The 27,507-nt window shown below is 35.9% G+C and overlaps 1 protein-coding gene across 4 annotated transcripts in view; it reads right to left on the bottom strand.

Moving 5' to 3' along the window:
* Positions 1 to 3,802: 3,802 nt before the first annotated feature.
* LOC110446836 (muscarinic acetylcholine receptor M2-like) overlaps positions 3,803 to 27,507 on the bottom strand; it is a 73,922-nt gene continuing 50,217 nt past the window's right edge. For all 4 annotated transcript variants that reach the window (XM_021492157.1, XM_021492159.1, XM_021492156.1 and 1 more), the window contains exon 3: positions 3,803 to 6,500. In XM_021492157.1, the coding sequence (XP_021347832.1) occupies positions 6,328 to 6,500 (173 nt within the window). In that variant the 3' untranslated portion in view covers positions 3,803 to 6,327. The remainder of the gene's footprint in view (positions 6,501 to 27,507) is intronic.

Here is a 27,507-nt window from a genome sequence, read left to right as displayed (position 1 = left end):
TCGAAGACTTCTAAACCACATCACCGGAACTGTTTAACAGACAGCCGGTGTTCCCATACTCACCATCTCACGATCATTTTTAGACAGAAAGAAACAAAACAACTTTAAAACATTGTTGCGTAAGATCTGCGACCATACCTGATTTAAAACAAGTTAAAAATCACATAAAACGCCCCTCTACCTTATCATCAGTCAGTGGAAGGTCTCAGACAAAGACACAACTATATCAATGTATTGGTAGGTTGTAGAAAACGAAAACGAATCGTAACACTTTGATAATTATCAATCTAGTTAAATCAGACGTCAATACTGTATACAGGGTTGTTTTAGCCATAGTGAAATTTTTGCGGCGTTTGCATAGGAACTCATGAGTTCAACGTAACTGCAATATAATGTGAAAAACTAACTACATGATTAACTAACAAAGAATAATAAGAACACGAAAATACCAATTTGCAAATTCAAGGCTGGATATCATGCAGAACAACACTTAAACTCAACACCTGTATGTACTCCAACACACGATGTATGCTTTGCCGTCGAACCTTTTTAGCGATAAAGGTCAGATCACCTGGAACTGACACCAAACACTTCAAGATTTATTTCAAAGACCGTAGTGCATGGGTTTATGGAAACAGGGACTAACACTATACTTAGAGGAGACAGTGCTACTGAAGCTTTCGGGAATCTATAAAATGCCGTTGTCCTTGCTGCTTTCCATGAAGAAGAAAAAACGAATATTTTCAATCGACTATCTACTCAGCTACATGTATTCATGTACAATGGAATGGAACCGAGACAATATACAGCAAAACAGGAAGTACGACAATGTAAACCTCTCAACAGTTGAAGATCTATTGAAGGACAAGTAAGTCATCTGACCGTGTTACGACAATGTGATATTAAAAATATTTCCGGGAAGTGATACTTTTAAACCAAATTAAGTAGCTACAGGATTCGAAAACATCGTCTTATGTAACCTTTACGGTTGTCATGTGACCTCGACTCTTGTTAAATTACCTCAGCTGCTGTCATTCGCGTTCTCACACCGACTGGCTGTCCTCACCTCAAAGTAGTCCCATCTATCTCCTCCAACAATATCAACGGTATCACAAGCTAGGTTGTGATTCAGGTGCATTCTTAAATGAGCAAGTTCTTGGCTATAGACATTAACTATATACTACACAATTCGTGTTGTAATGTCGTTTTAGGTTTCGTACGGTAAGGGATCCCGAATACCAATTCGATGGAGTGACACTACAATGTAAACGGTTTTTTAAGGTATTATGTTTATATGCGGGTGGAATCTTTGTAAATGGCAAAAAAATACTATATGGGTTTCTTTGACGTTCATCATTTCAGCCAGATGTAGCGATATACGGCATGTGAAGTAGATATTCCGAATTCAATATCGTTTAACCAATCTTTGGTAAATGCGAATGATAGCGAAATCTACGTTCCTTGATAACCTTTTACCAATCATATACCGGGGCAAAATTTCGACAATCTTACCTTTCGATTATCTAAGGAAGGTTTAGAACCGACAAAATATTTGTAGATGCGTCTTTTGTCAAGGTTGCAACTCAAAGTGGGTATAGCGGAATAGCCAAGTCGGGGAAAATGCTCAACTGTTATATAAGGACTTATTCAGGTTTGCATAAAAATACCAACAGTGCGAGACCTACTTCTATACAACATCTGTCCTGATTTTTGTAGCATTGTCGGTGAATGGATTGGTATTTGTCCCGTGTGGGGTGTTTTTACATTGCGATATATTTACAAGTTTTGATTATTGTGACCAGAACTACGACGAGTCGCTACATTAAGGACGCCCGGGGGTATTCTTACACCAGTGATCATTACAGTCCCTTCCTAGGGGACTCCGGAAGGACACGATATCTCATTATATATTTGTCTCCGTTTAACGACTTAACATTGATTTTACCACTGTTCCGATTTGTTCGGAGTTTAATAACATTCACAAGGAAATGTTATTATATTTAAATATTAATTAAACAATTATAACAGTTTTGCGTAACTATTCACTCATTAACTTATTGCCTAAGTATAAAAGTACAAGTTTGTCAATATTAGACCTATGTATATAGGTCAGACAGATTTGTGATTGGCTACTGGTTTACATACCTGGAGGGATATTTACAGGCTGGAATGACAGTGTACTTTACACTGACTGACCTACGAGCGTATATTCTCCTAAAATTTCACGGGACCGGACGGTCCTACTCTCACTCCCCCGGCAAGCTCACGGCTGATTCTCCGAACCTTACTGATTGGCACCATCACAGTCAGGGGAACATTGTCTCTGCGCCAGTCACCGTCTCCCTGCAGCTGAAAACATGACTTGGCCAATATTCCCCCGAACTAACAGATCTCTCTGACATTGATTATAATTCATTATAGTGTATTTGAAAAAAATTTCGAATTGAAAATAAATTTGATTTAATATACTTTATGATACCGTTTTTTCTGATATTGATATCAAGATTGCAATGTCTGGGTTAGATGGATTGCAGACAAACACAATATTCCGTTGTGGTAAAAAAAGGAGGAGGGGAGGGCAGAAAGGACTTTGATTAACTTTGATTATAGTAGGTTCATGCAATAAACTGCAGTAAACAAATAAAGCAACAGTTTATTGGAAATGGTTGTACTTCTGCCATATATAACTGAGGACTGGAAAGGATCAACTTTATATTGATCGTAACGAAAATGTCTGGCACGCGCAGATTTACTACATAGATATTGAAATTAATTGGCATCTAAGGCCGACTTGGACGACTAAAGTTGGAAGGTTAAATACAGGCTGTTGTCTTCTGTGGAATTCGGTCGTCTCATGAGCATACGGATGCGAAGCAGATACCATATCGGTGTGTCCTACCATAAATTGTAAAGGAAATATGAAGAACATATTTCTGTGGTTCAGAACGTAAAAAAATGTAAAGCTGTTTCTAATGGAGTTCTGCTAAAAGCGTGAAATAATACTTAAACCATTATATATTGTTTTTAATGTACGAAAGACGAAAGACGAAAACGATTTACATCCATGATCACAAATTACGTCCGTAGACTGGTCTCTCCGCCATAGTACTGTTTTTTTCCTGCTAGGCAGGGCTTCGCAATTGTTTCTTTTGAGCAAAATCTAACGGAGGGTAAAGAATTACAGTATGTAATTATAAGTACGTCTGTCTAAGTCTCAATCACTCTTTGATTGGCTCTGCCGGGCAACCGACGTCTCAATCACAGCCCCTCTTTGATTTTTTGTGGCTGGCATCCGATGTTGTCTGAGGAGGGGTAGGAAACACACACGATGTCTGTATGCTATCCTTAATTTGATTGGCTATAAACTTTATCCGACATTTGTATCTTACACTCATTTTGATTGGCTATCACTGGTAGCCGCGGACGTCTGTATATTATACTCGTTTTGATTGGCTATCAATGGTAGTTGACCTCTGTATCTTATTCTTGCTGTGATTGGCTATAGCCGACAGCCAGCGTCTCCACCATAACCTCTCTGCGACTGACTAGGACGAACACAAAACTCAATTACCGGGGAAATTAGCTTAATGTAAATTGATCACGCTCGAATTTAGTGATATATACCTCATGTCGTCACTTTTCAGGACAAGGCGTACTTTGTATGGCTTCCACAACCAATAAACATCAATTAGTGATAGATAACGAAGTAGAAATTGAACATACGAAATGCCTCAAGGCAGTAATAGTTAACGTAGTATTGAAGTACATAGATGAAGAATAACACCGTATGGAATATTGTGCATAATACATTTAGATTTATTTTCCATAGTAACAAACATTTCTGTGCATCAGTCGACACATAACTCACAACAATCACTAGTCACCGACACTTCCAAGCACGCCATTCCTTACACACGTCTTTCAAAGCAAATTTTCAATTTGACATAAATTTGGAATAAAAACGACTAGGAGAACCAATTTTATATCTATATACATCCTCAAAATTCATTAACGTTCTCTGCACCCTTGCAATATGTCATGACAAAATCGAAGGCACGCGGTAAGCTAATTGATTAATTGCAGGTAAATAAATAACTGACCAAATGCTAGGCTGATACCTGTCTTATGAAAATTACAGAGGAGTGACACTCGATTTTAATGGTTATATGGTTCAGGTTTAACGTTATGCTGCTGCGCGATTCTTTGGACGTACGTAAAAGGATCAAACTATTTTTCTTGTTTCATCCCCAAGATAAAGCGTACAAAACTTCAAATAAAGTCGTGATATATGTCAGGGTTGCAGAGAACGGAACAGGGCATAATTCCTGGAATTTCGTTTTATCATTGCGCTAAAATCCGATTAATATGTTAAGATTATTTTTAGATCTTCTAGTGAGAGAAGCACATGATCCTTCATATCCACGTTTGTACTACCAAATTTCCGACTCCTACTTACAAGATCAACCTGAATAAATACATCTCGAACGCACCCCTAACGTTAATATAAGATCATATAGAAAAACCGTTAGAAAACTGGATTTTAGGACTATACATAGAAGAAAGTACATTGATGGTATAGGATTATAACAGCTGATGAAATGCGTTTGAGAATCGCTAACTCTTTTTCTCATTCTTCTTAATGTATTGCAAAAATGTCAACCATGAAAATCAAATTTTCCAGTTTGTATTTCAATCAACAGTTTGTAAAGAAGGTGCATCTTACATTAATCGATTTCTTCAACATTCACTAGGGATGGAAAGGCTAATGATGGATATCACAAGACGGAAGGAGAATAAGTATCTGACCAGGGAAATCTGTTTTTACCTAGAAAGAGTGAAATGTGCAATTTACCATAGCACATTTTTGCAGGTGAATTTTGGATGAACAAGTACTAACCTTTTATACGAACAGAAACTGCATCTTGTGCAAAATATACAATGTTCATTACCATATTTTGTGCAATACGAACGGTACCATTTATCACTAATCTGTTCACAAACTTTGTATATTGACACTAGCGATGAGAGGAATATTACCCGTGTTATTCATGTTTTACACTCTTGTTCTTTATGCATCCGAGCTGTTCTCAAACTACACTTTGTTAAGATTTCTTTTGTTTATTTATCTGAGGTATTCACACATTTCAGTCTTTTCCAACCTGTTCTGTGTCCCTTCTTTTTACATACTATGGCTTTGTTCCATGGCTTCACTGTATAAACAATTACAGTTCAGGGTCCGTGTTCACGAATGATTTCAGTGCTCAAGCAAGGATTCTGTGCTCAAGCAAACTTTCCAATAACTTGCTTAAATTTACAATCAAAATGTGTAAACATTGAGAACGGTACTTGACTGGGCTTGAGCACAGGATATGAGCTTCAGCATCAGACCAGTTTCGTAAGTACGGACCCGGGTGATCAAATATCATAGTTTTGTCTAAACAATCAAATATCCGTGTGTTTGCAGCATTGTGTGTCGCATTCGTACCGTTTCTATTTTGATCCATGGTGAAAATCTCCTCAGAGTCAGAATAAACGCGAATGCCATTTCAAAAAGTGACATCTCGATTAAATTTCAAATATTTATATCCATCACACAGAAACACGCGATCTCCGAAATTAATTCATACGGTTATTTCAATTTTACTGCACTCCTTGTAGACAAGTACGTGACTTTTGGTGGGAGCATTCAGTCATCATTTCCAATCTTTCGTGCTTCTGCCTTACTCACTTCCAGTAAACATTCGGTTGGGTTACCAATGCAAACTCAGGGTATGTGCAAATGGTTTCAACATCGAAAACTGTCGACTGAATGATACACAAATGTGAAATGAGATGCTATGGTATTGCCAGGGAACACGACAAAAGTAATACAGCACAATATGGTTAAATAGTATCCAATGAAACACATTCGTAACTGTTTTGGAATACATAGTTTCCAATGAAATTCCTCGTAGCCACAATAAAATAAATAGTATACAAGGGTTCATTTCTTTACCACAATGATATAAACAGTATCCGATGAAATGCTTCGGCTCCACAATGATATAAATAGTATCCAATGAAATGTTTCGGTTCCTCAATGATATAAATAGTATCCAATGAAACGTTTCGGTTCCTCAATGATATAAATAGTATCCAATGAAATGTTTCCGTTCCTCAATGATATAAATAGTATCCAATGAAACGTTTCGGTTCCTCAATGATATAAATAGTATCCAATGAAATGTTGCGGTTCCACAATGACATTAATAGTATCCAATGAAATGCTTCAGTTCTACAATGGTACAAATAGTATCCAATGATGTCTAGCGAACATCGTCACATCCTCTATCTGTTGTTGAAGTTGAATGACATAGCCGAAGCTGTTGTGCGACTTCGTGTGGTATTTCTTTTTGTAAAACTACACGTAAGAATCTTCCAAAAAGTCTTCCGGAAATTAGCGTTACACAACGCATAGCACACCGGGTTTACCGTACTGTTGATGTAGCACAGGAAGTAAGCTGAAATAAAAAAAGGACAAAGTCAGAAAATCAGCAAAGAATACAATATTAACGCAACTATTCATTATATCAATAAATCATGGATTTGTCGTCTAATTCTTTAATCCTTGTCAATAAATTATTCACTATTTGGCAACAGAACATTCATTATTAGTACAAGCATTTTACCCTTCATTTAAAACACAATATTCAGAATTGGTAAACACGTTTTGCATTATTCGCAGATAAACTATCTATTTTTGGTCACTTAATTATTTATTACAAAAATTCATGTATCTTTTGAAAACACATTAATATTCTTCACTCGTCAACGTTTTAATCAATGTAACAGGAAAGGCAGAGAAGAATTAACCAAGATCAATGTAATGTAGTATTTCACTCTTTCTTGATAACATGAACGAAATACATGAAGGGTTATCGAGAACACAATTTTTATCAGTCTATAAAGCTGATGTAAATATATACGGATTCTGCGTCCAAAAGGCATTGATGCCTTTTTACAATAACATAAATCAATTGCTTGCCGAGATGTAACGGTATCAGTAAACACAACACATTTATGATAGTGTTTTTGATTTTGTTACAATGTTTGAAACATTTTTTAATTAGTTTAAACCATCAACGATAATACATATTTGATTTATTTTCATAATCGTAAAACAAGACTAAAAATTGAATAAAAAAAAGATACGACATAGAAGGAACTGATTCCGAGACAAAAATGGAATGCTGGTGTGAAAATTTGTCTAAGCTGTAGATTTTTTTTTTTTTGTGTTAGGTTTATTGTTTTTACATCTTTTTTTCAAACCTGTTAGTTCCTGTGAATACAATACGAAGAGTAATGGTTTGGTGTCATTTTGTTTAACGTCCTATTAACAAGTACGGTCATTTAATGACGAAGAGTAAGGAAAACTCTGTCGAAAGATAAATTAAGATCGCTTGTCATAAAAAAACTGTATACGTATATTGTATAAATGCAATGGAATACGGCGTGTCTTTTTTGAAGTTTATCGAGGTCCTACTTAATGTCATCTTAGTTTCTATTGGCAAATTATCAAATCTGTGAAATGGCTAGTTATGTGCACAGTATCTAATAAAAAAAGACTAACAAAAGAAATATTTTTTGAAATAAATTTCGGGAAAATGATAAATTTGATTTGTTTTTATTAAAATGGAACAGTCTCGTAGAGACAGTTCTGAGATCGATACAATACAAGATTCTCCAGCACGCGCAGTCTACTAAATCAGCATAGAGCATCTGTACCAGGCGTGCTGATGCTCCGATACTTCTTGATAGACTCAATGGCGATTTTTGAAATAGTTCATCTGGCTGAAAAATCGTATTTCTTCTAATATACCGTACTTTGGCATATTTTTGATGTGTTGTTTTATTTTGGTTCATTCAGCGGTGGGTTTGAATGAGCCAAAATTGAACACAACAAAGTTTCACGATAACAAAAACAGTCGCCAAAACATCCGGATTTCGGCGGACCGTCTTCCTACTTATGTTATGCACCGATAACTGAATTCCATGCGCTATAGGTTTTTATGTTAAGCGAAACATGGAATTGTTTTCTTGGTAAAATTAACACACTGCATACATAACACGTCAATCAAATTATGTTGACATCGAAGGTTTTATAACTTTCCATGTTTTCATGCCCATTGTTGTATTAGTTGTGATGTAGTGTATACAGTTAAGTCACATTTTAGGCATCGGAAAATACCAAAATCAAGCACAAGGGATCATCACACGCTGATGGACGCACGGAAATTAAACCACTCCGTTCTAAGCCATTGCCAGATTTTGGAGACGCTAAAATATTCCAAAGTACGGTGCAACCAAAAAAATACTTTCCATAGGTCCGTTGAAACCCATATCAGTGGTCAAGATTACAAGTTAAGGCTGAGTTTTGGTGTGTGTTTTTTTAGATGACATCCAGCCATACTGTACCATATGTCATTTAAGAGTGTAATCGTTATCGATTTAGTCTTCTTAACTTTTTGTTTATTTCACACAATGTCAAAAAATATTAAGGGACGGACGCATATTGTCAATATTGTATGGTTATAACATGTAACATAATAGACTGAGTGTCGTTGCAATGACACAGGATGATGAGAAATATTGTTCAACTTTATTTAATCTGGATAAAAGCATGTTCAATTTGAAAGAAAATTGTCCTCAAAGCTACGTTCTTTTACAACGAATAAAAGGTTGAGCGTATCTGCATTCCAGTAGGTCTGGTAGTTTTTACGTTAGTGGACATTATAGCTTATCACACTGACCGTACGCATAGCGTGGACATTTGGACACTTGTTTTCCCGCGCAGCATTGTCTAGGGGCTACAGCTGCTGGCACTAGCGAACTCTTTCATCCTGCGCAACCATCAATGTGTGCGCCGGAGTGAGGAATCGCTTCACGCGCTACCAAAGGACGCGTCGTGATGGATTGCTGTGGTAATGCGGGAAGCTGTCCCGAACAACACAAGAGTCGTCTGCTAGGTCTAGCTGACAGGCTGATACTGAAATTATTTACATTGGGACACTTTGATCGAGACGTGTGAATTTATATGACAGCTATATCTATCAGAGAGGATAATTTCCTATCCACGGTAGATAATGGCTGATGGCAATATGAGTATGTCCGTTTCCACGCCAGTAACAAAGGGACAGAGCACAGATCATTGTGACAAGTACGCATTTATTTGTTATTAAAAACGTACAAATATGTCGGAATCATTTTAATATTTATAAATTCAATATCAAGATAAATGTGATAGATTCATCGCAATAGCTGCACCAAAGCATACATTCAGTAGACTTATGATATTAATCGATCTAACAGTGTAGTATAATAGATCAAGAATCCGGAAGTATTAAGATGTTATAGGAAAGGTTTCCAAACGTGCACATTTTGAACATAGGTATAACAAAAGATTTTTCCCAAGTCTTTCAATTTCACTTTCAGATTTAACAACAATGTGTTGTCTTCAAATGATAAGATTTGTTTACCACGTCCCACCTTTTCCCTCTCGAACTTGGCCATTACAGACTCTCAATATCAGCCTCCCACCTTGATCTTATGACTCGTGACTATTTCGATTTTTCGCTCGTGAACGACCCCTTTCTTAAATGTAACATTTATGTTCCCCAAACTAAAATGTTGCAGTTGACTCAACATTCACGGTCTTGATCAGAATATCACGATTGCAATGGTAAGTATTGAACGCTGCATGGTTAGACACACTTACAACAGAGCATTTAAAAAAATTCAGAGTGATGAAAACTATCGGCATAAGGCTTAAGGTTGTTATCAAGACATCGTTGGGATAGACTTTAATTCCTTTTGCGTCATGATTTTGACGTTTTTGTGATTATGCACAAAATAGTGTGGTTTCTCTGTCAGTACCCCAGTTCTACCTTAGAGGACATAACATTACTAGGATTGGCCCAATATTCAGAAGAGCATTGTCAATGAAGCAGATTCCTTTCCAGGGCACCTGTATTTATCATTCTTTTACTTTATCAATGGCTTCAATGTAAATCTTTCCTTTGTTCATATTTTGCCCGACTTTTCTCGCCTTTGAGTTCGAATACTGTTTTATTTACACTTCGGTATTCTCCTTTTATGTGTGAGGTGTTATTCATCTGGATTTTGCTTGACAATTAAGCCACCATGGGAACATGATGAGATTCTTTCACGCCTAATGCCGCCACGTGCACTTACATAGATTCAGTATCCGATGATGCATGCGCACCAGTTCTTATAAAAACACCATTATTTCTATTATTGAAGGTCGAATTTAACAAACTCCTTGTAATGGAAATTTAACATCTTTTATCGTGAAATGCAAATATATAGCGTCGGAGACAAAGCCGTGTCTAATTCAGTAATACAATCGAGCTGCTTTAAATCAGCAAATCGAACCTATACTTCACTGCCTATTCATCCTTCCGAATGAGCGCCGTGGGCCATTCGGAAGTAAATGACGCCTCGTGCATTGCCACCCTGCCATTAACCTTGACCTTGTGTCACTAAACGTGCATCAATCGTCAATAAACACATCTGACTGATTACAGTGCAGGCTTCCAATCTACCGTCCGGCCGATAAAAATTGAACTCGAGAATCTTACTAAATCAAGGAATAGTGACAAGACTTTCTGTTCATTCACCATTCTAATTGCGTATGGCAAGTGAGCAACGACTTAATCTTTACTGAACTATGTTAAATCATTGATTAAAACTGGAATCGAGATGAAATTCTGTACGAAATAGAAAGACAACGATTTCCTCTGTCATAGTTATTTATCTTCGAAAATATCTTTATTAAATTTGATCACAAGTTTTATTTATTTGCTTAATGAAATATTAGTGTGTTGATGCAGTGTTTAATCTGAACACATTTTTGCCATGTTAGCCAGAGTATAATGCAAGTCCTGGAGAGATTTCCAGTAACTAGCTATTTCAGTTGCGACGCCATTTTAAAGAGCAGTGTCGCGACTTCATTGACTTCAAAATGGCGACGCTGTGGTCCTGGTACCCCGTGTTCAATGCCCGATTAGCTAAACGTGTCGTAAATGCAAATTCTCAAAAGGTGTTTTTTGAGAAATATGAAGAAGTTTTTGTTTGTATGTTAATTTCATTCCGCTGATCATGCCAAATCCATCTACATATATTTTTAATTTTGAAGTTTTGTAAATACTATTGACAAAACAATTATGTCGTGATGCATATCTGACTTTAAGATCTGGGTACACATCCTAACATTGTATAAGTACCGAACTGATTAAAGACGACAAAATTAGTTAAGTAAAACAAATGGTATTATGTACAATGTAAGCACGTTATCGACCTGGTGTCGTGTTTATACGCTTTACTGTATTTTGGAAGTAATTCAACATTCATATCGTATTGTTGAATTGAAATACAGTGTTACCAGTTGTTAAAAGTGTGACGTCACTAGTTAGACAATATCGTTCATAGAGCTTTGGCTGTGTTTTTTTTGTGTAACTTCATATAACGGTATTGGCACAAAATGGTAAGCAATTTTGCAGTACGCACCTATGTTATATCAAATATTGCGAAATTAAATGTATGTACCTTTTAGTTGTATTTATTTTTCTTATTAACTGTTTTGTTATGCCTATTATAATATTTGTCATTTCATTTCAGGATATTTATTGTTCAGATCTTAGATGCAAAGGAATTGGGCAACAGGCAAAGCCTATGAGCGCCCTCTCCTTACAGGTATACACAGTTTACATACATCATTTTGAATTGAAGTAATGATAAAACATGTATTTTATCTATATTGATATTTGCATGTCATTATTAATTTTTTGACAATTGTTGCTACAAAAACAAGATTGTACAAAAAATGGAAATTACAATGATGCTGGTGGACAGCAAAAAGTACAAGAACGTACTAGTATCATTCCACACAGCAAAGTCATGTAAAAAAAAGATAAACAGGTAAGTGCAATCTAGTAAAAGCGTCTAGTATCTTTAATGAATCTCTGAACCATCTCCAAAATACTTATATTCATATTGATATCGAGTCTGCGACATCCATAGAGAAAAGTCTGAGTATTTAATGGAATATTGTCATTTAAATTTGTCATTGTTATATCATTTCTGTTTATCACGTTTTCCAAATGATTCCTTAAATGAAAACGTGTTTTAAAGTCTTTTTATATATATATAAAACGTTACATGAAGCTCTGTTTTATGTGAGATTAATGATACCAGTCAATAAAGTATCATCATAGCGTTGATCAACCTGTCGAGCATAAAAGAACAGTTTTAGACAATTCCTGCTCTATTGCATTATAAAGAATTTTTGGGAATATTTAGGATAAATATGTTCCCTCTGTCCAGTTTTGTCAATATAGCTTTTTTTGAAATCAGTTGCCATGTTGTCATGGCATCGTGTCTAACGTATCAAACCTGACGCTTCCATTTCACGATGTAATACAAAAAATGTTAAATTCTTGTACTTTTTGCTGTCCACCAGCATCATTGTAATTTCCATTTTTTGATCAATCTTGTTTTTGTAGCAACAATTGTCAAAAAATGGGTGAATTGAATGAATTCATAATATGGTTGCATAAATATTGAACGTATTGAGAAGAATTTATGGCCAAATGTTGCATAGGTAATATGACTCTCACTTCTGACGTCACAACACGTGTCATTCATTGGATATTTAAAAACGTTGTTTTGATTAGCGAGAGAGATTTTACTGACAGTTCACTGAAATATCATTTGCTGTATACTATCTAAGTATATATCGATAAAACAGAATTGTCGTCATCAATAGCTTTCAGACATAGCTTGAATTTAGGAACATCTGGGCTCTGCAATATTGTTTGATTGGCATGCTTCCAACCAACACACCGGATAGGTTGTTTCTTCTCGCACTGTTCTTTAATAAAACGACAAAAACATTCCACGTCAGAAATAATTTTAGAAAATTCATTACAATTCATTACGTGTTGCTTTAAGAGATAATTTTAATGAATAATTTGCTGAAATTTCAAACTTTAGGTCAGAAAAGACAGATTAAAGATTTTAAATGGAAACACCATTGATTTTGATGCCGAAATCATTTATTAGCGTAGAAACCTTCTTAATCTTAAAACAAATTTAAAAAACCGTAGGGAAGTGGTTTCGATGATTAAACATAGTACAACCAGTATTCGTTACGGGACGGGAACCTTTTCCTTTGACCAGTTAAACTTACAAATACACCGGCATAAATGATCGTTTCGCAAGTGCACATGCATTTGAAATCGTAAAAAGACGGAACTTGAAAAAAAACCACTCGGTGACATACGATTCAAGGGGACGGTAGCCGTCGGACATTGATTATATAAGACTAAAGCCAGGAGCATTAAACCAACATGAAAGGATTTTTCCTGTAGGTTGTATCACTAATTCCCCTTTAGAGCTTTTACATGACCGATAAAGGACGTAGTGTTCTTTTTTGTTTTGGACACGTGCGGAAGATTTGCCTATCAAAGCGGTGATTAGATTAAGTCTGGGCCTAATTACCGCGGCTACTCAACTGCCGTAATACACATGGACGCTATCGGCTTAGGACTGAGAGGGTTAAGTGCCGTCTCAAGCGCTGATCATCCCGGACCGGAACGACAACACTAGAGGGCGTGTGTGTCTGTCGCTATTCCGCAGATCAAATACTTTAATATATTCATAAGTATTTGTCGTCAGATATATTTCTCGAATGAAATTTACTCAAGTTTACAAATATACACTTTAGACATAGATAGGGGAACGATGAGTTTATATGTTTAAACTGGCTTCCTGTCGAATTTGGTATGACTAACAAGCGTTTCTTGGTGTAATGAATTAACATGCGTATATCACAGTATGATTTCATGAAGCGGTCTCATCGCATTTCAATACGCTTCAAAATCCCATAGTGACGGACGCTATTCTAACAAGCAGGATACGATTTCTCACTGTGGTAAAGAACAGGTCTGCTTTCAAATTCAAGGGTTTCCTTACTTTTACCTTTGCTCAACGTGTAGATAAATATATACAGTGCTTCCATAATTCAATATTTTAATAGAATTAGACGCAATAAAAGCGTGGCAGTTCATTACCGGTAAGGACAGCTACATGAACCAAACTGAGTCTCAGACTATATTTTTCCTCTTTTTTTTTTTTACTACCACATAGCTTTAGAGATATCATTTACTGAAGGTATCTACGAACAGGTTAAAGCTTTTTTGGTACTAAAAAACAATCGGAAATTCGTGTAATCAGAAACGTTGTTTTATATCGATGACTGACCCGGAACAGGGAGGGAGAAACTACACAGCTCTCAACATATTAAAAAAGGGTCAGAAAAACCGTCAGTTTACACGGAGAAATAAACTGAGTAAGGAAACTGGCGTACACATATACATTTCTAACTGCTTAAAAGATAAGCAACATTTTTCTCCTTCACGACAGGTACAAATGTACGTATGATTCATGTAATCTAGCAGAGTTCACATTGACATGATAGTTGGAGACAAATTGGCATAACGCTGGCAACCCAGTGAACACAACAATTAACGCGTATTACGTAAACATAAGTCTATTGTTGTCAAAAGAAAAAATTGACAGAAGTTGATCATTCAGCTAATTTTGAAATTCATTTCTACAACCAAAACACTTCACTATCAAAACGTAGCCAAAACCCCTTTAGGAACCCGAATGCTATTTAGGAGAGAAGGTAAAGCGGTGGGAAGCGGACGTGGACTTTAATTTGGTCTGATTTGTTCCTGTTAGTCCGCGGGGATCGGACAGTGTACGATAACACGTTTCTCAATAAAAATAAATAATTATTGCCACGACCAGAGAACTAAAGTACAACTATTAACTGTAACGGAGATGTACCGGTGTATATACTGTAATAAAGGTGAAACCTGGCGTGTGGCAAATGTCTCCGTGATGTGTCTGCACCAGATTTGTCTCGGAGGTGCCAAAGCAGTCAGTATGCTGCACTTCTACCTCACATATTCGCACTCCAGGTCATGCAATGTCGCTTTTGGTCAGCATGAATAAATGGTAAATTTCTAGTTTTTTGTCAATTCATATATAGCATATAATGTCTGGTTTGTATTATACCCTTTGGTAGTTAATTAAGCATTAAACTGTTTTTGTATGGTATTTATGATGTATTTGAATGACACAGCTTTAATTTGCAAACACACAACATAATGCGCGCTAGCGCATTATGATTTGTTTGCTTGCAAAGCTGTGTAATTCAAATAGATCATAAATACCATACAAAAACAGTTCAATACTTATATTTACGTTTTCTCTGCCTCTTATGTTCTTTTTTAACTTATAATTTGTATTTAAAATTAAAAATGCCCGCCTTATCGACGGTCCACACAATTTCGTTCAATAGTTTGAACAGCGTGTTGTCGCGTGCTGATTGGCAAACAAAGTAGTACTTTGAAATTTTAACAAACACTTCAATTTTATTCCACAATTCAGTATCAATACAATTGCGTATGATATGTCTATAGGGTGATTTAAGTTTATCAATAGAACTCTGAGCTGAAAGTTAGATTTGAAATTGTTTCGATTTTTCCCCGGAACAAATTTCGCGCATGGACAAATACAGTGAACACCGTAAATCCGACCTTGCCCTCCACGAGGGAGTTATTTTTGGAAGTTAATTCGAACTTTTCTCTTTGCTCATTTTGTGAAGAATCCAGGCGTGAATTTATTTGTTGATTGTATGGGAACCTGACAACAGTCGGTAGATTCTATAACAGCCTCGTTATTTGACATGTCGTCAGAAACTGAGGAACCGTGGATGCGAGACGCGTGAAACTGATAGCGTTTGAAGTGAGTGATCTTGCGACGGAGCACAGGTTCGTTAAAAATGTCTGAAATGTTTATGTGTGCTGTGACTCATATCAGTAGGTCTGTAACATATGTGTCAGTAGGTCTATAGAATATGTGTATTTCAGACATTTGTAACGAACCCCTGTTGATCAGTGCAGTGTAACAGACGATATTTCTGATAAATTGCATGAGCGTTAAAATTGTTTCCATTGCCGGCGTTGTTGATTTCAACCGATGTGCATTTTGTACGATATTGCAGACCTTGGTCTTGTTTTCGTTGTAATAAAAATGTTTTTTATTTTATTTTTTATTTTGCACATAAATTTACAATGACATTGTCAAATCTCACAATGCCCAGCGATATTTCAGCAGCCGTCATGTTTATTTATATTGGATATTGTAGAATTGTGTCTCGTGATGCATGGTTATTAAAGTCCCATCAATGACACAGCTTTCAAAGAGGCTATATAGTGACAATGCCATGCAAATGTAAATATATAAACTTGAAAGAAAATGAAATGACCAGATATCTGCAATAACATAGAATGCTACGTTCATAACGAAGGGAATTATTGATCTGCTTCCCGTTACTGTCTATCGTTTTCGTGTAAACTACTTCCCGAACATAAATAACTCATATTGTTTTTACTGTTTATATGTAAGTGATTCCAACTAAAGACATGCTTACTTTATGTAAAGATTCTGCCTGATGCATTTGTTTGGCGTATTCATAATTCATCGTTATGATGGGCATCCTTGCAAGACTGTCTGACCTTGCATTACCATAGTGAGACTGTCATTTGAGGAAATATATGGTCTTTATTGAAGGAAGTGAACATCCATTACGTCAAATGCTTTTAAAACTTAATGTTATTTCAAATCAGATGGCTGGTTTCTTTTCATTCGAATGAAATATAAAAAAAAATGTCAGTTCAAATACAAATTGGTGTATATTTTATTTCTGGAAATCATTTCGATAATTCTATCACTTTTAATAATTACAATTTATTTAAACACTTTTGACAATATTCATTTTTTTTCCACGAGGAGATAAATTTGTCATGGTTAATTTCTCTACCAAATAGTTTTATGCTGATGTATTGCATGTTACTTTTTTTTATCATGTACCCTATTTTAAAATAAATTATTTTCATTTACACTTTTTGGAACCGCAAACCTATTTTTCAGTCAAGCATTTAGCTAACGTTCTTACCCGTAAAAACAGAAGAAATGATTGCAGCCATAATAAAAAAAGAACAAAAAATATCCAGAAATCAAGAGGCCCTGAAGACGGTTTTATAAAACACTTTTTCCTAAACACCAACGACGCTTTCCAATGAAAAAACAACAATTTTCTTTAGTTACAAAACGATCATGGCACTGGGGCCTTGGTTCGACTCTTATCTGCTATCAGATACCTACTGTACGCTTGTGAGTTTACATTACTTGCCCGACTTGTATATACTTCCCGAGCCGGGGGCAATAGACGAGATCTACAAAGAGTTACACACGTTTTCTCTGATGTCTTATCGACGCTGGTCCAGCCATTCAATTATAGGTCTGTGATGCATGTAGTCCGTGTTTGGCAAGTTCATATACCACATCATGTTCATGAACATACACACATCATTTTTATAACGATACTCGAACTTCACTCCATCAAGTTCGCATTCTACACTTCGTTTGTTTGCATGGACGCGCACGTCATTCTCGACAATATGCGCCGGAAGCTGCGCCTGACTTAATTATTGGTAAGAAAATGCATTCCCTAATTATAATACATATGACAGGTTTATTCTATGTGGGGTTGATATAGAACGCTATTATGACAGGTTTCACGTTCATAAAGTACATGTTCCAGTTTATGGTTTGGTATAAGTGGCAGTTGTTACGATGGAGAAAATGTAATATGATATTCTGATCCATTTATGCCGACTGGCCGTCTCACGTCACAAGTTTGATTATCTTGTGAGGTGTAAAAGTACAGACAAAAACCTGTCCTTTTCAAAAATTCAACCCGACAGAAAAAACCATCAACATCGTGACAAATCAAAAGAAAACACACAAAAACCAAGTCGTTTTGTTCTGCATGCTTTATAAATATGTATGCATTGATTAGTCGGCCAACAGCCCCGATTCAATGAAAACGATACACAGATGAAACCTGACAACAAACAGATTGGAATCATTTTTTTAACCTTGAAATAAAATAAATAACGGGAAGTTTTATTTCCCTTTCAAAACCAGCTGTCTGGCTTTCCTCTCTGGGTCCAAGGGTGTTAAGTTTGGGTTTCACATTTATATAAATCATATTGCTACCATTCACCTGTAACTTCTATATATCTTAAATAACAAACGTTATCTTGGAAATTAATTTGGATTTTTAACCGGCCATTATTGCGTCTGTCTCCAGTATACTATCCTAATGTTTCTTTCCACAGTTCGGCAGAGAAACCGTTATGTTTCATTATCGACCTTGTAAACGTCAAATAACCCTATCGCAATTTCTGGTCCGATATTTCATTCTTGTTCCGTCCAGTCAGTCCGCATGAAATATTGGTTGAGAATACAGAACTGTTGCATTGTTAAATGTATTACTTTGATGTAGTATAACTGACACTAGGGTCGCCACTGTCGGGACTAACACAGTGTTCTATATCACTTCGTGTTCTGCTTAGGGAATGCAAAATTCAAGTCGATCCCGAGGAAATAATCTCGATCATGTTCCGTTATCTCATGACACTAATCACGTATCATTTGCCATTTCAAAAAAACGTGGGGGTGCTTAACTTTTTTCTTTGTGTATATATTGGTAAACTATCTTATATATTTGATATCCTATATCATGCTATAAAGTGCAGGATCGACATTGTTCCTGTGAATAAACCTCTCGGTGCCGATGTCCTTTGGCGACTGAAAAATACTTATGTATAATTTAGGTTAAATATACAGGCCACTCAACCAATACTACAAGTTATAAAAAGGACATCTAGATCAACAAGGACTTCGAGATAGCCGAGTCAATTAAAGGAACTGTAAATGACATGATACGATCTGCGTATCATAAACTGCTATATATACATGTGAGTAATACAAGTCCATTCTAGGATTTATGATTTTTCTTTTGCTTGCCCCTACAATTTAGACATGTTGAATTTAACAACTTCATAGAAAAGGGTATTAAACAACAATATAATTTAAAATAAATGAAAATACAGGATTTCTGAAGATCAATATCTGAACACATGTAACACACGTATAAAATAAATATCGCAGGGAAAAACATTTGGGAGGATACAGACCATAGAAACCTTGACACAATTACCATTCACAAATTCCACAAACGATGTCATACCGGGGTTAACAAATAAGAACGGTAAAATATGCTGTCCATTGTCTTATATCTAATACATTATAGGTGACAGTGCAGCTGCGATTTGGTTTGCTTGATGTGTTTCGTCACATAATTCCTTGAGTAAAGATTGTCGTACAGTCACATAACAATTTGTATAAGGATAAGCATCACGAACTACACTAAATAGCTTTCATGGAATGTCGATAAAGCCTATCAGTGGCAATTATTATGATAGTAGCCTATACATACAAATTATTTTCAAATAAAACCGTCGCGCATTAGTCTTTAGCTTCTGGTTACACACACAGATCATATCAAGGCACGATTCGAACAGGTTAACTATACGTTTTCTTTATGGTACATATTATTTAATAAACCTTACTTCCTCGTTGCGCGTTTACCGAAGAATCGTATCCAGCAGCGATAACACACCGTCACCCGGCGAGTGTAAAGCATTAGTCGGCCAATGGTATTGGATCTCTGTATTGTAGAGACAGAACAACTGTTCTGATCAAAATGGCCGCGATAAAAAAGAAACATGGTCCTATGAACGTCTGGTATGGACTAATTGTTCCTCATCTAGTGTGGTATATAACGGTTAATGACTGTTCGAATATATGATAGACACTGCGTCGCTAATCCCAGTCTCGTGGGTGTCACTGTTTACAGGATTTAGGGCCGGGAAAACCATTATTGGAACCTGTAAATTGGTTTGATTGACACGTTCAAGAGAAGGATATGTTTGATCAGTGGCAAGTTTGTTTGGCAGTCTGACTACGAAGGAATGATACAAGGATGTCTGTATCATATTTTATGTATCATATTTTATCTGAACCCATTTTACGCCCAACGTTCGTATTAACGAGATACAATAAACTACAGATCATTTCAAAATTTGACATGAGGACGAAACAGTGTCTGCAGTAGCCGTATTATCTAACACTGTCATTTATACAAGGTCAATTAGACCAATGAATGAACTATAGTATCAATTGGACCAATAAATAGACAGTGTATATCATAAACAAATGAATGTTCAGGTCAATTAAATCAAGAAATGAATATTGATGATATTTAAGCTTTAAACAGCTTTCAGTTGGCATTATTAAAGGTTGTCCGGAAAAAAACACCCACAAAAAAAATAAACAAGAAAATACCGAAGTGTCAACATTGTTGGAACTAATGAAAACTTTTAACAAAGAGACCAATAATTTGCAGACCATAGACAAAGCACAAGGAGAACAAGACCAAGTGTTCTGGAAGGGAAAAATCGTTTGCTTCATTGGCGACACCCGACATGTAAATCCAGAACATGTCAAAGTAATGTCTTGTGCCCGAAACAAGCATCGGGGCTGGGATAACGGAAAAAAACTCACATTGATGAGCATGACAAAAAGCATTAACCCTCACATCACAAAGAAATAGAACATTTCCCAATGAGATCATTGGGGTGACCATGAAACACGCCAATAGTCTACAGCAACATGCATATTTTGAAACCTTGTGTCATAAATAATTTTGCTGTTTCTATTTACCATGTTTTGGAATATTATTTGTTTGAAGTTGAGGTCAATAATTTGGCAATGAAGTCTGAGATGAATAGAAAAACAAATACACCTTGGTGCCACAAAGGACAAAATGAGAACTGGAAGTCTATAGAATGAGAAAACACCGTGAAGTGCAGATATACCGAAACAAGAAAAAACAGCAGGAACCCAACACAAATGGACACAAACCAGCACAGTTTTAGACCGAATCAAAGCGTTAGTTATATTGGTGTCTGGCCGCCGTCTGAAACTTTGTTGCCGTAATCTGGCGGAAAGTATTCACCTAAAACATGAAATGTATTATCCAATGATGTTGGTCTCCTATTCGCCTGCTATGCCCTTTGATACCCGATGCCCGACGGATAACTGATGTATCGTTTTTGACCATCCCTTTACTCGCCCCCATTAAGTTTCTTAGAACGTTTGTTGTGAGCACTCGGGAGGGCTGAACATGTTCAATGTGTACTACTTATAACAATTTGGAATAACTAAAAATCGAACCGTTTATAGAATGTCTACAAAAACAATTGAACGACCTCTAATGACAACCAAAAAACTTCTAATTTAGTTTGTCTGCCAAAATCTAATGATTTTTAATGTCTAAAAATCAATTAACGAGTTATAATGACTAACACAATTTAACGACCTGTAATGATAATGAATTAAAAATGACAACCAAAATCTAACGATTTAATAGGACTACGATTTTAAATGACTACAAAACTCTAACGATTTAAAACGACTAAAAGTCAAACGATTTAGAATGATATCTAAAATATAAGGACTTGGAATGACTACGAAATTAAAAAGAAAATATCGAATGGCTGCAAATTCTACCGAGTTTAATTGACTACCGAAATTTAACGACTGCAAATGGGTACATAGAGTGTAATTGATGCAAAAGGCAAATGTGAGAATAAATACCCAGTGCACCAACACGTAATGGATACGAAACCTCAATTACGTTATCAGAAAGTAACGTCTGCACGAACAACTTAATTAAATCTTTCGTAAGAACTACTAGGTTTTTCGGACCTTATGCCATATTATCTGATAACCTTTTTATCCGTGGACACTGGCATTACCAGAACTTTACGAAAGGTTTAAGTTCCGTATTATTATTTGTCTGTGCTCAAAACGCCATAATTCGCAAACCTAAGCCGCGACAGAGGCATCTGTGCACGTTACGTCTGCGAGACGATAAAGATATTAAAAATTCAAAGAAACCTGCCGAATTGGACTTCCGTTATAGCTTTACCTAGGTTATCCGCTATCTATCGAAACAGCCGCTTAGAACTGTCCTACATGTTCGCACGCTTTTCACCGCTGAAGACTAATTCGAGCGAATTAGAAGCCAAGTAAATGTCATCAGGACCTTCACGTATCACTGGATAACCAAACAACATAAATATCTGAAGTCGAGCGTGCTTCATTCTGATAATATCACAGAGAAAAAAAATATAGAATGTTGTGGTTGTTGTACATGTAAGCAGCTCAAGTAAACACGTTTTTCTGAGATATTTGTACGACTATTTCTTAAAGATCCCCATACCACTGACAAAAATGAATTTATGAATAAAACGAAATGAAAAAAAAATGAAGAAATGAACCAAATTCGTGAATCATAATGAACTGAGATTAAAAAGATGCAAAGGGACAAGATCAGAATTCGTCGCTCTAATCATCTTAGCAATATGGTCAGCTGTAGGACCCTAGCCTAATCGTGCTAAAGTTGTATTCGGAATGAAATTAATGAGATGATTTTTTTAAGGGACATGGATACTTCAGAAAGATAGTACATGTACGTGATGTAGCTATACAATGAAATTAGAATCATTTGTTGTGATAAATAGCCATTCGAATGTAAACAAATCTCAATGCCATAAAACACTATTGGAAGTTATATATATAGTTTGGGTCACACTTAACTTGGTAGTCTAATGCACTGGAGCTTACAAGAGAAGTGAACTCCAGTAGACGAACAACATACTTATTTAGGGACTTTAACACATATATTTTTGCACAAGAATAAGTATTTACAAGCAAAATATTATTTTTCCCTGGTCAAGGCACTGTTCTGAAATAAGATTGTAGATTAGGCGCAAGAAGTTGTTTTAATGTATTCATAGGGGAATGAATAAGTAAAATCGGAATTTCAAAAAACCACTTCATACTGGATTATATCAACGTATATTTATTTAAATACGAAACACAATCATAAATCGAGATTGATGCAAACATAGGACAGATATTGACCACCTACGGCAAAAAAAAAAAAAAAAATCTCCACTTTCTCGTTTTGCTGCAAAGAAAATAACTATAACCATTATGACGGGAGGGATCTAGCTGGAACTCTGCACTACCATTGTGTCTTGCAATACATGCCAAGCCGAGATAACATATTCCAGTGTTTAAAAACTGAATGACTTACAGCCGAGACTAAGTAGCGGGCCGAGAGGTCCGCCTGGTGACACATTATGGGCCAGTGATTCATAGTAAGAGGTAAATAAACGTTACCGGCGTACGACTTGTACCGGGCCCAAGGATCTTATCGTGTGGGCCGCGTTGGAATTGCAAGTTAAAGTAGATACACGAGTCAAGCAATAGAGGCACCACAGGCGATCGTGGTATACAACGTCTCGCTCCTAAAGTCTGATGGTAGGGACTTCGAGCTTCAGTCGTTTCAATTCTCTTAAAAGTTTTGCAAAATTTGCGTCAAGAAATGATCATGGCATATTTTCAAGGTTACAGGGACAATACAAATATTAAGGATACTTTCTGATGACCAGAAAGTCGAATATTCATAATAATTTACCAGCAGCTACAAATGATCTTGACCAAAGTTCAAGTTTATAGCTGTAAATCAACTCTAAAGCTTCAACCTAAATATGCTTATGAATCGAAATTGCCACAATCATTGTATTGTATTTTATTTTTTTTTTTTTTTTTTTTTAAAAAATGACATCGACTTTTTTNGACATCGACTTTTTTTAAATGTCACATGAATCGAACGTATCAAATCTTCTGAAGAACGGAAATCAAGAGTCATGATATTCAGCCAGTTGCAAGAAAAAAACAGTCATATCTTTTTCATGCAACTGACTTATCGTATCTCTTTACGCTGTTTGGTATATTACTTAAAGGTGTGTATGCAAGTAACCATTTCAAGTCTACAGATATAATTGCCTACAGAACTAATCGCTATAAATATGGAAGTTCAGCACTATGTCAGTCACAGCGGTACGTGTTTTCTGTTAGTACTGGTGATAAGGAGCCCCACTTTGTTAGCCATAAAACAAATCCAATATGCTGTTTCAGAGAACGTGGTGAATCACGCTTAATTGCCTGTCCCTGTTGTCGCTGTGATGGACGTTACCTACTGTAGTACATGTACAATTGTGTTTTGTTTGCATGAGCAAATACATTCTTCAAACATAATGGAACCAAATTCGAATGGGCTCGGAAAACAGCAAAAGGAAAATTTAATCACGGTTACAATTGCCTATCGTTCATAACATCCAAGATGGCACACCTTGCGCGCTGTATAGGCCTTACGGACCAGGGCCTTAGTTATGGGGAGCCTATAATGGACACGCCGAGAGTATCGCAACAAGCATGTCAGGGGCAAATAACAAACAAGACCTATAACGGTCTAAGATACGGTTTGACCGCTCGCTATCTCAACTTCTCAAACGCAAATTAATTAACCCGATTCTTTGACCTAAATTGGCGTGCCTTAATTGGCAGGAGAGGAAGTATTTGTAATTCACCTGATGAATAATTTATAAAATACGGAAAGGTTGGTAGCAGGTACAGAGGTACTGGCTAGCAAAGGTACAGACTGGCGACGAAACGAGTACATGTATGGCGTGTTGAGTATATCACGAGTACAGGTACGGTAGTACTGGACAGGATACAAGTATGGGTAAGGAGTTGCAATCAAAGGCCATACATTCAGTAACAAATGGCAATAAAATGATGCGTTAAATCCAAAAGAGAAAACAGAATAACAGAACATATCCAAACCTACATTCTCAAGAGTCTCATTTCTCAGAGTTTAATTTCAAGCTGTCTGACATTATATATTTGTAAATAGGTGTTACACAATACACTTTTATGGAATTGTAACAAGGGATATATCGGGCAGATTTCGTTGTCTCTATAACCAGAATGATTACCGCCGCTCGTCCAGCATCCCATCCATCCGTCACACGATGACGTATCTAACACACGACCAGATATGTTAAGTTACATGCTGCGCAACTGAATATGCAACAGATCGCTTAAATTAAGTCATAACAAATTAGCGATTCACACTGATCAAGCCACTACTCATTTGATCGATTTGCATGTAACGCAATTAGAAAAGATTGATAAATAATTCTTGAAATAATTCCACTAACAGTATTCCGTATTTACTAGCATTAAACGGTACAGCATCATGGCGGTTTAATGAAATCTAAAAAAAATATTTTGCAATATATTCTTAACTGAATTTAATTCTATTTTTGTTCAGGTTAAGAGAGCGTCCTTTAAAAATTGGAACTTCCGGTTTGAAAAATTCTGTATTTTACTTTTCGTTGTCGCCATCTAAAAGTGCAAACCGGCAAACTCAGCTTGACAATTTTCAAATGCACCTTTTAAATCAGGACATATAGTCTGGCTCATTAAATACGTTACGATTCCTGTCACAGGATAAGTCTTCTCTTGTCAGACCAGGACGGATGCACGTGTCTGCTCGTGCGGTAAGAACATAAAATACAAGGAGATATAACGTCGAGTGATAAGCAAATCAGCTAGTTCTTACCCAGACAAAACCACGTGTTTTTTGCGAGACTAAACTTCAGGTTTCATTGTGCCATATTCAACTACATCTCGAAATGTTTTAAAGAAACAACTATTCTTTTCCTTTATATGTCACATTGAAAAGATATTTTCATAAAATATGTACTATTTATATCATGTTAAGCTTATGAATCCGCAATATTTTTGTTTCACCATACATCGATTTATGGACGTCCTAATTAAGTGGGCATTGCGGAACCAGTAATTCAACAAATCCATCCAAACATTTTCTTATTTAAGATTTAGGATAGCCTTTCTGTTTCTTCTCCGACAGCGTAGATTTATACGGCGATACTACAAAAACTTCGACTTTATCTCACATCGATCTTCACACACAATGTATTCCGGATCCCCGTTTGACCGACTTTTTTTGGTACATAGTTTGTACGTATTTATCAGCACGTGAGCGTTAGATAGGAGGATTCAAGGTTGACGAGGAAAGAACGATAAACCACGTGATCTGACAAGAGATATGCCTTTCACTTCTCTCGTGCTTTTCAGATCATGATATAAGAGTAGTCACCTGAAGCTATTGATTTTTAACCGAAGAATTTGTGAGATTACGGCGGTAGAAGTAGGGGAGGGCGACGCTATTGCAACTCAATATATTGCTTTTTTCCTTGTACTATATATATTTTGCAATATCATTTCAAAGTGACAATATCTTCAACAATTTTTTATTATTGTTTAAGGGTTAAGCAGTTATGAAAAAAATAATTTATTGAATCAATATGTTTAATTGAACCATTATTAAAAAAAGAAAGATTTTTTTGTTACATGTATGATAAGTTCAAAAACTATTAAAATGAATCTATTTGCCATTGAAGCTTTTTAGGACTGCTGTGAGTTTTTGAGTTTTCTATATAAAATTATCATAAATGAACATATTTTCTAGGAATTGAGTCTATTGCATTAGATTGCAATTCCCATAATATTGCAATATATTACAACTGAAAATTATTTGCAATGCCAACCGAAAGGTCCATGACTTGAAAACGCAGTACAATTATAGTGGTAGAGTCATTTCATCATTTCATATAAAGATAAAACAGAAAAGCGAGTCTGATAAAATTATGAGATTTTCCGTACCGGATTTATGAGACGCAAAGACAGCTGTTCAATAGGAAGGACAATGACGTCACTTAGTTTAACTCAATTGTTCCTTACCAGCCACTTATCATGCTTATCAGCTTTCAATATGGTTTCAGTTAAAACAGTTTCCGCCAATCTGCATAAAATCCTCATACTGTGATATAGGTTATGGTTTTGTAGATGCTAAGTATATACCGTTCTATCTTCTGTAAACTTAATCAACATCCCCGTTTGTTTCGGAGCTGGCGCCGATAACAAAATCTAGCTAGAATGTAATGCTCTTGATTGTCTTATAAAACAATAAACATTGCATCGTACTCTGCAATTCAGATCGTCACATATACATTGATAATTAACGTATCTGTCTACCGTTTTCTATCAGTATGGTAGTATCAATTCATATCACGTCAACCGTTAATCAAAACATATTCATATTATTAAATAATATAGAAAACAAAGTCATATTAATGGGAATTCCCGTGTTTCAACATACCTCGATATTGACAAGCAGAGAAACATGTTTACTTAATTTTACTTAATTACCCTAAATATCATAAATTCAAAGCAACTGCTGCGTACTGCTAATATCAACGGGATTTAAAGTAGATTTCTATTTTGAAAATATCAACAAAGACGTTTAATTATTCAGTTATGATATATATATAATTGAATGAAGAAACCGAGGATTCTTTAAAGTAAAATGGCATTTCAAACCTCTTGGGACTGCTGCCCGTAGGTTTTACCCTGTCTATCAATAAAATATTTATGTTTTAATAACCTTAGAATTGCATAGAA

The sequence above is a fragment of the Mizuhopecten yessoensis genome, unplaced genomic scaffold, assembly GCF_002113885.1.
Source record: "Mizuhopecten yessoensis strain PY_sf001 unplaced genomic scaffold, ASM211388v2 scaffold3015, whole genome shotgun sequence".
Classification (NCBI taxonomy): domain Eukaryota; kingdom Metazoa; phylum Mollusca; class Bivalvia; order Pectinida; family Pectinidae; genus Mizuhopecten; species Mizuhopecten yessoensis.
The sequence above is the reverse complement of the archived record's forward strand: the minus strand, read 5'-3'. Positions and strand labels throughout refer to the sequence as shown.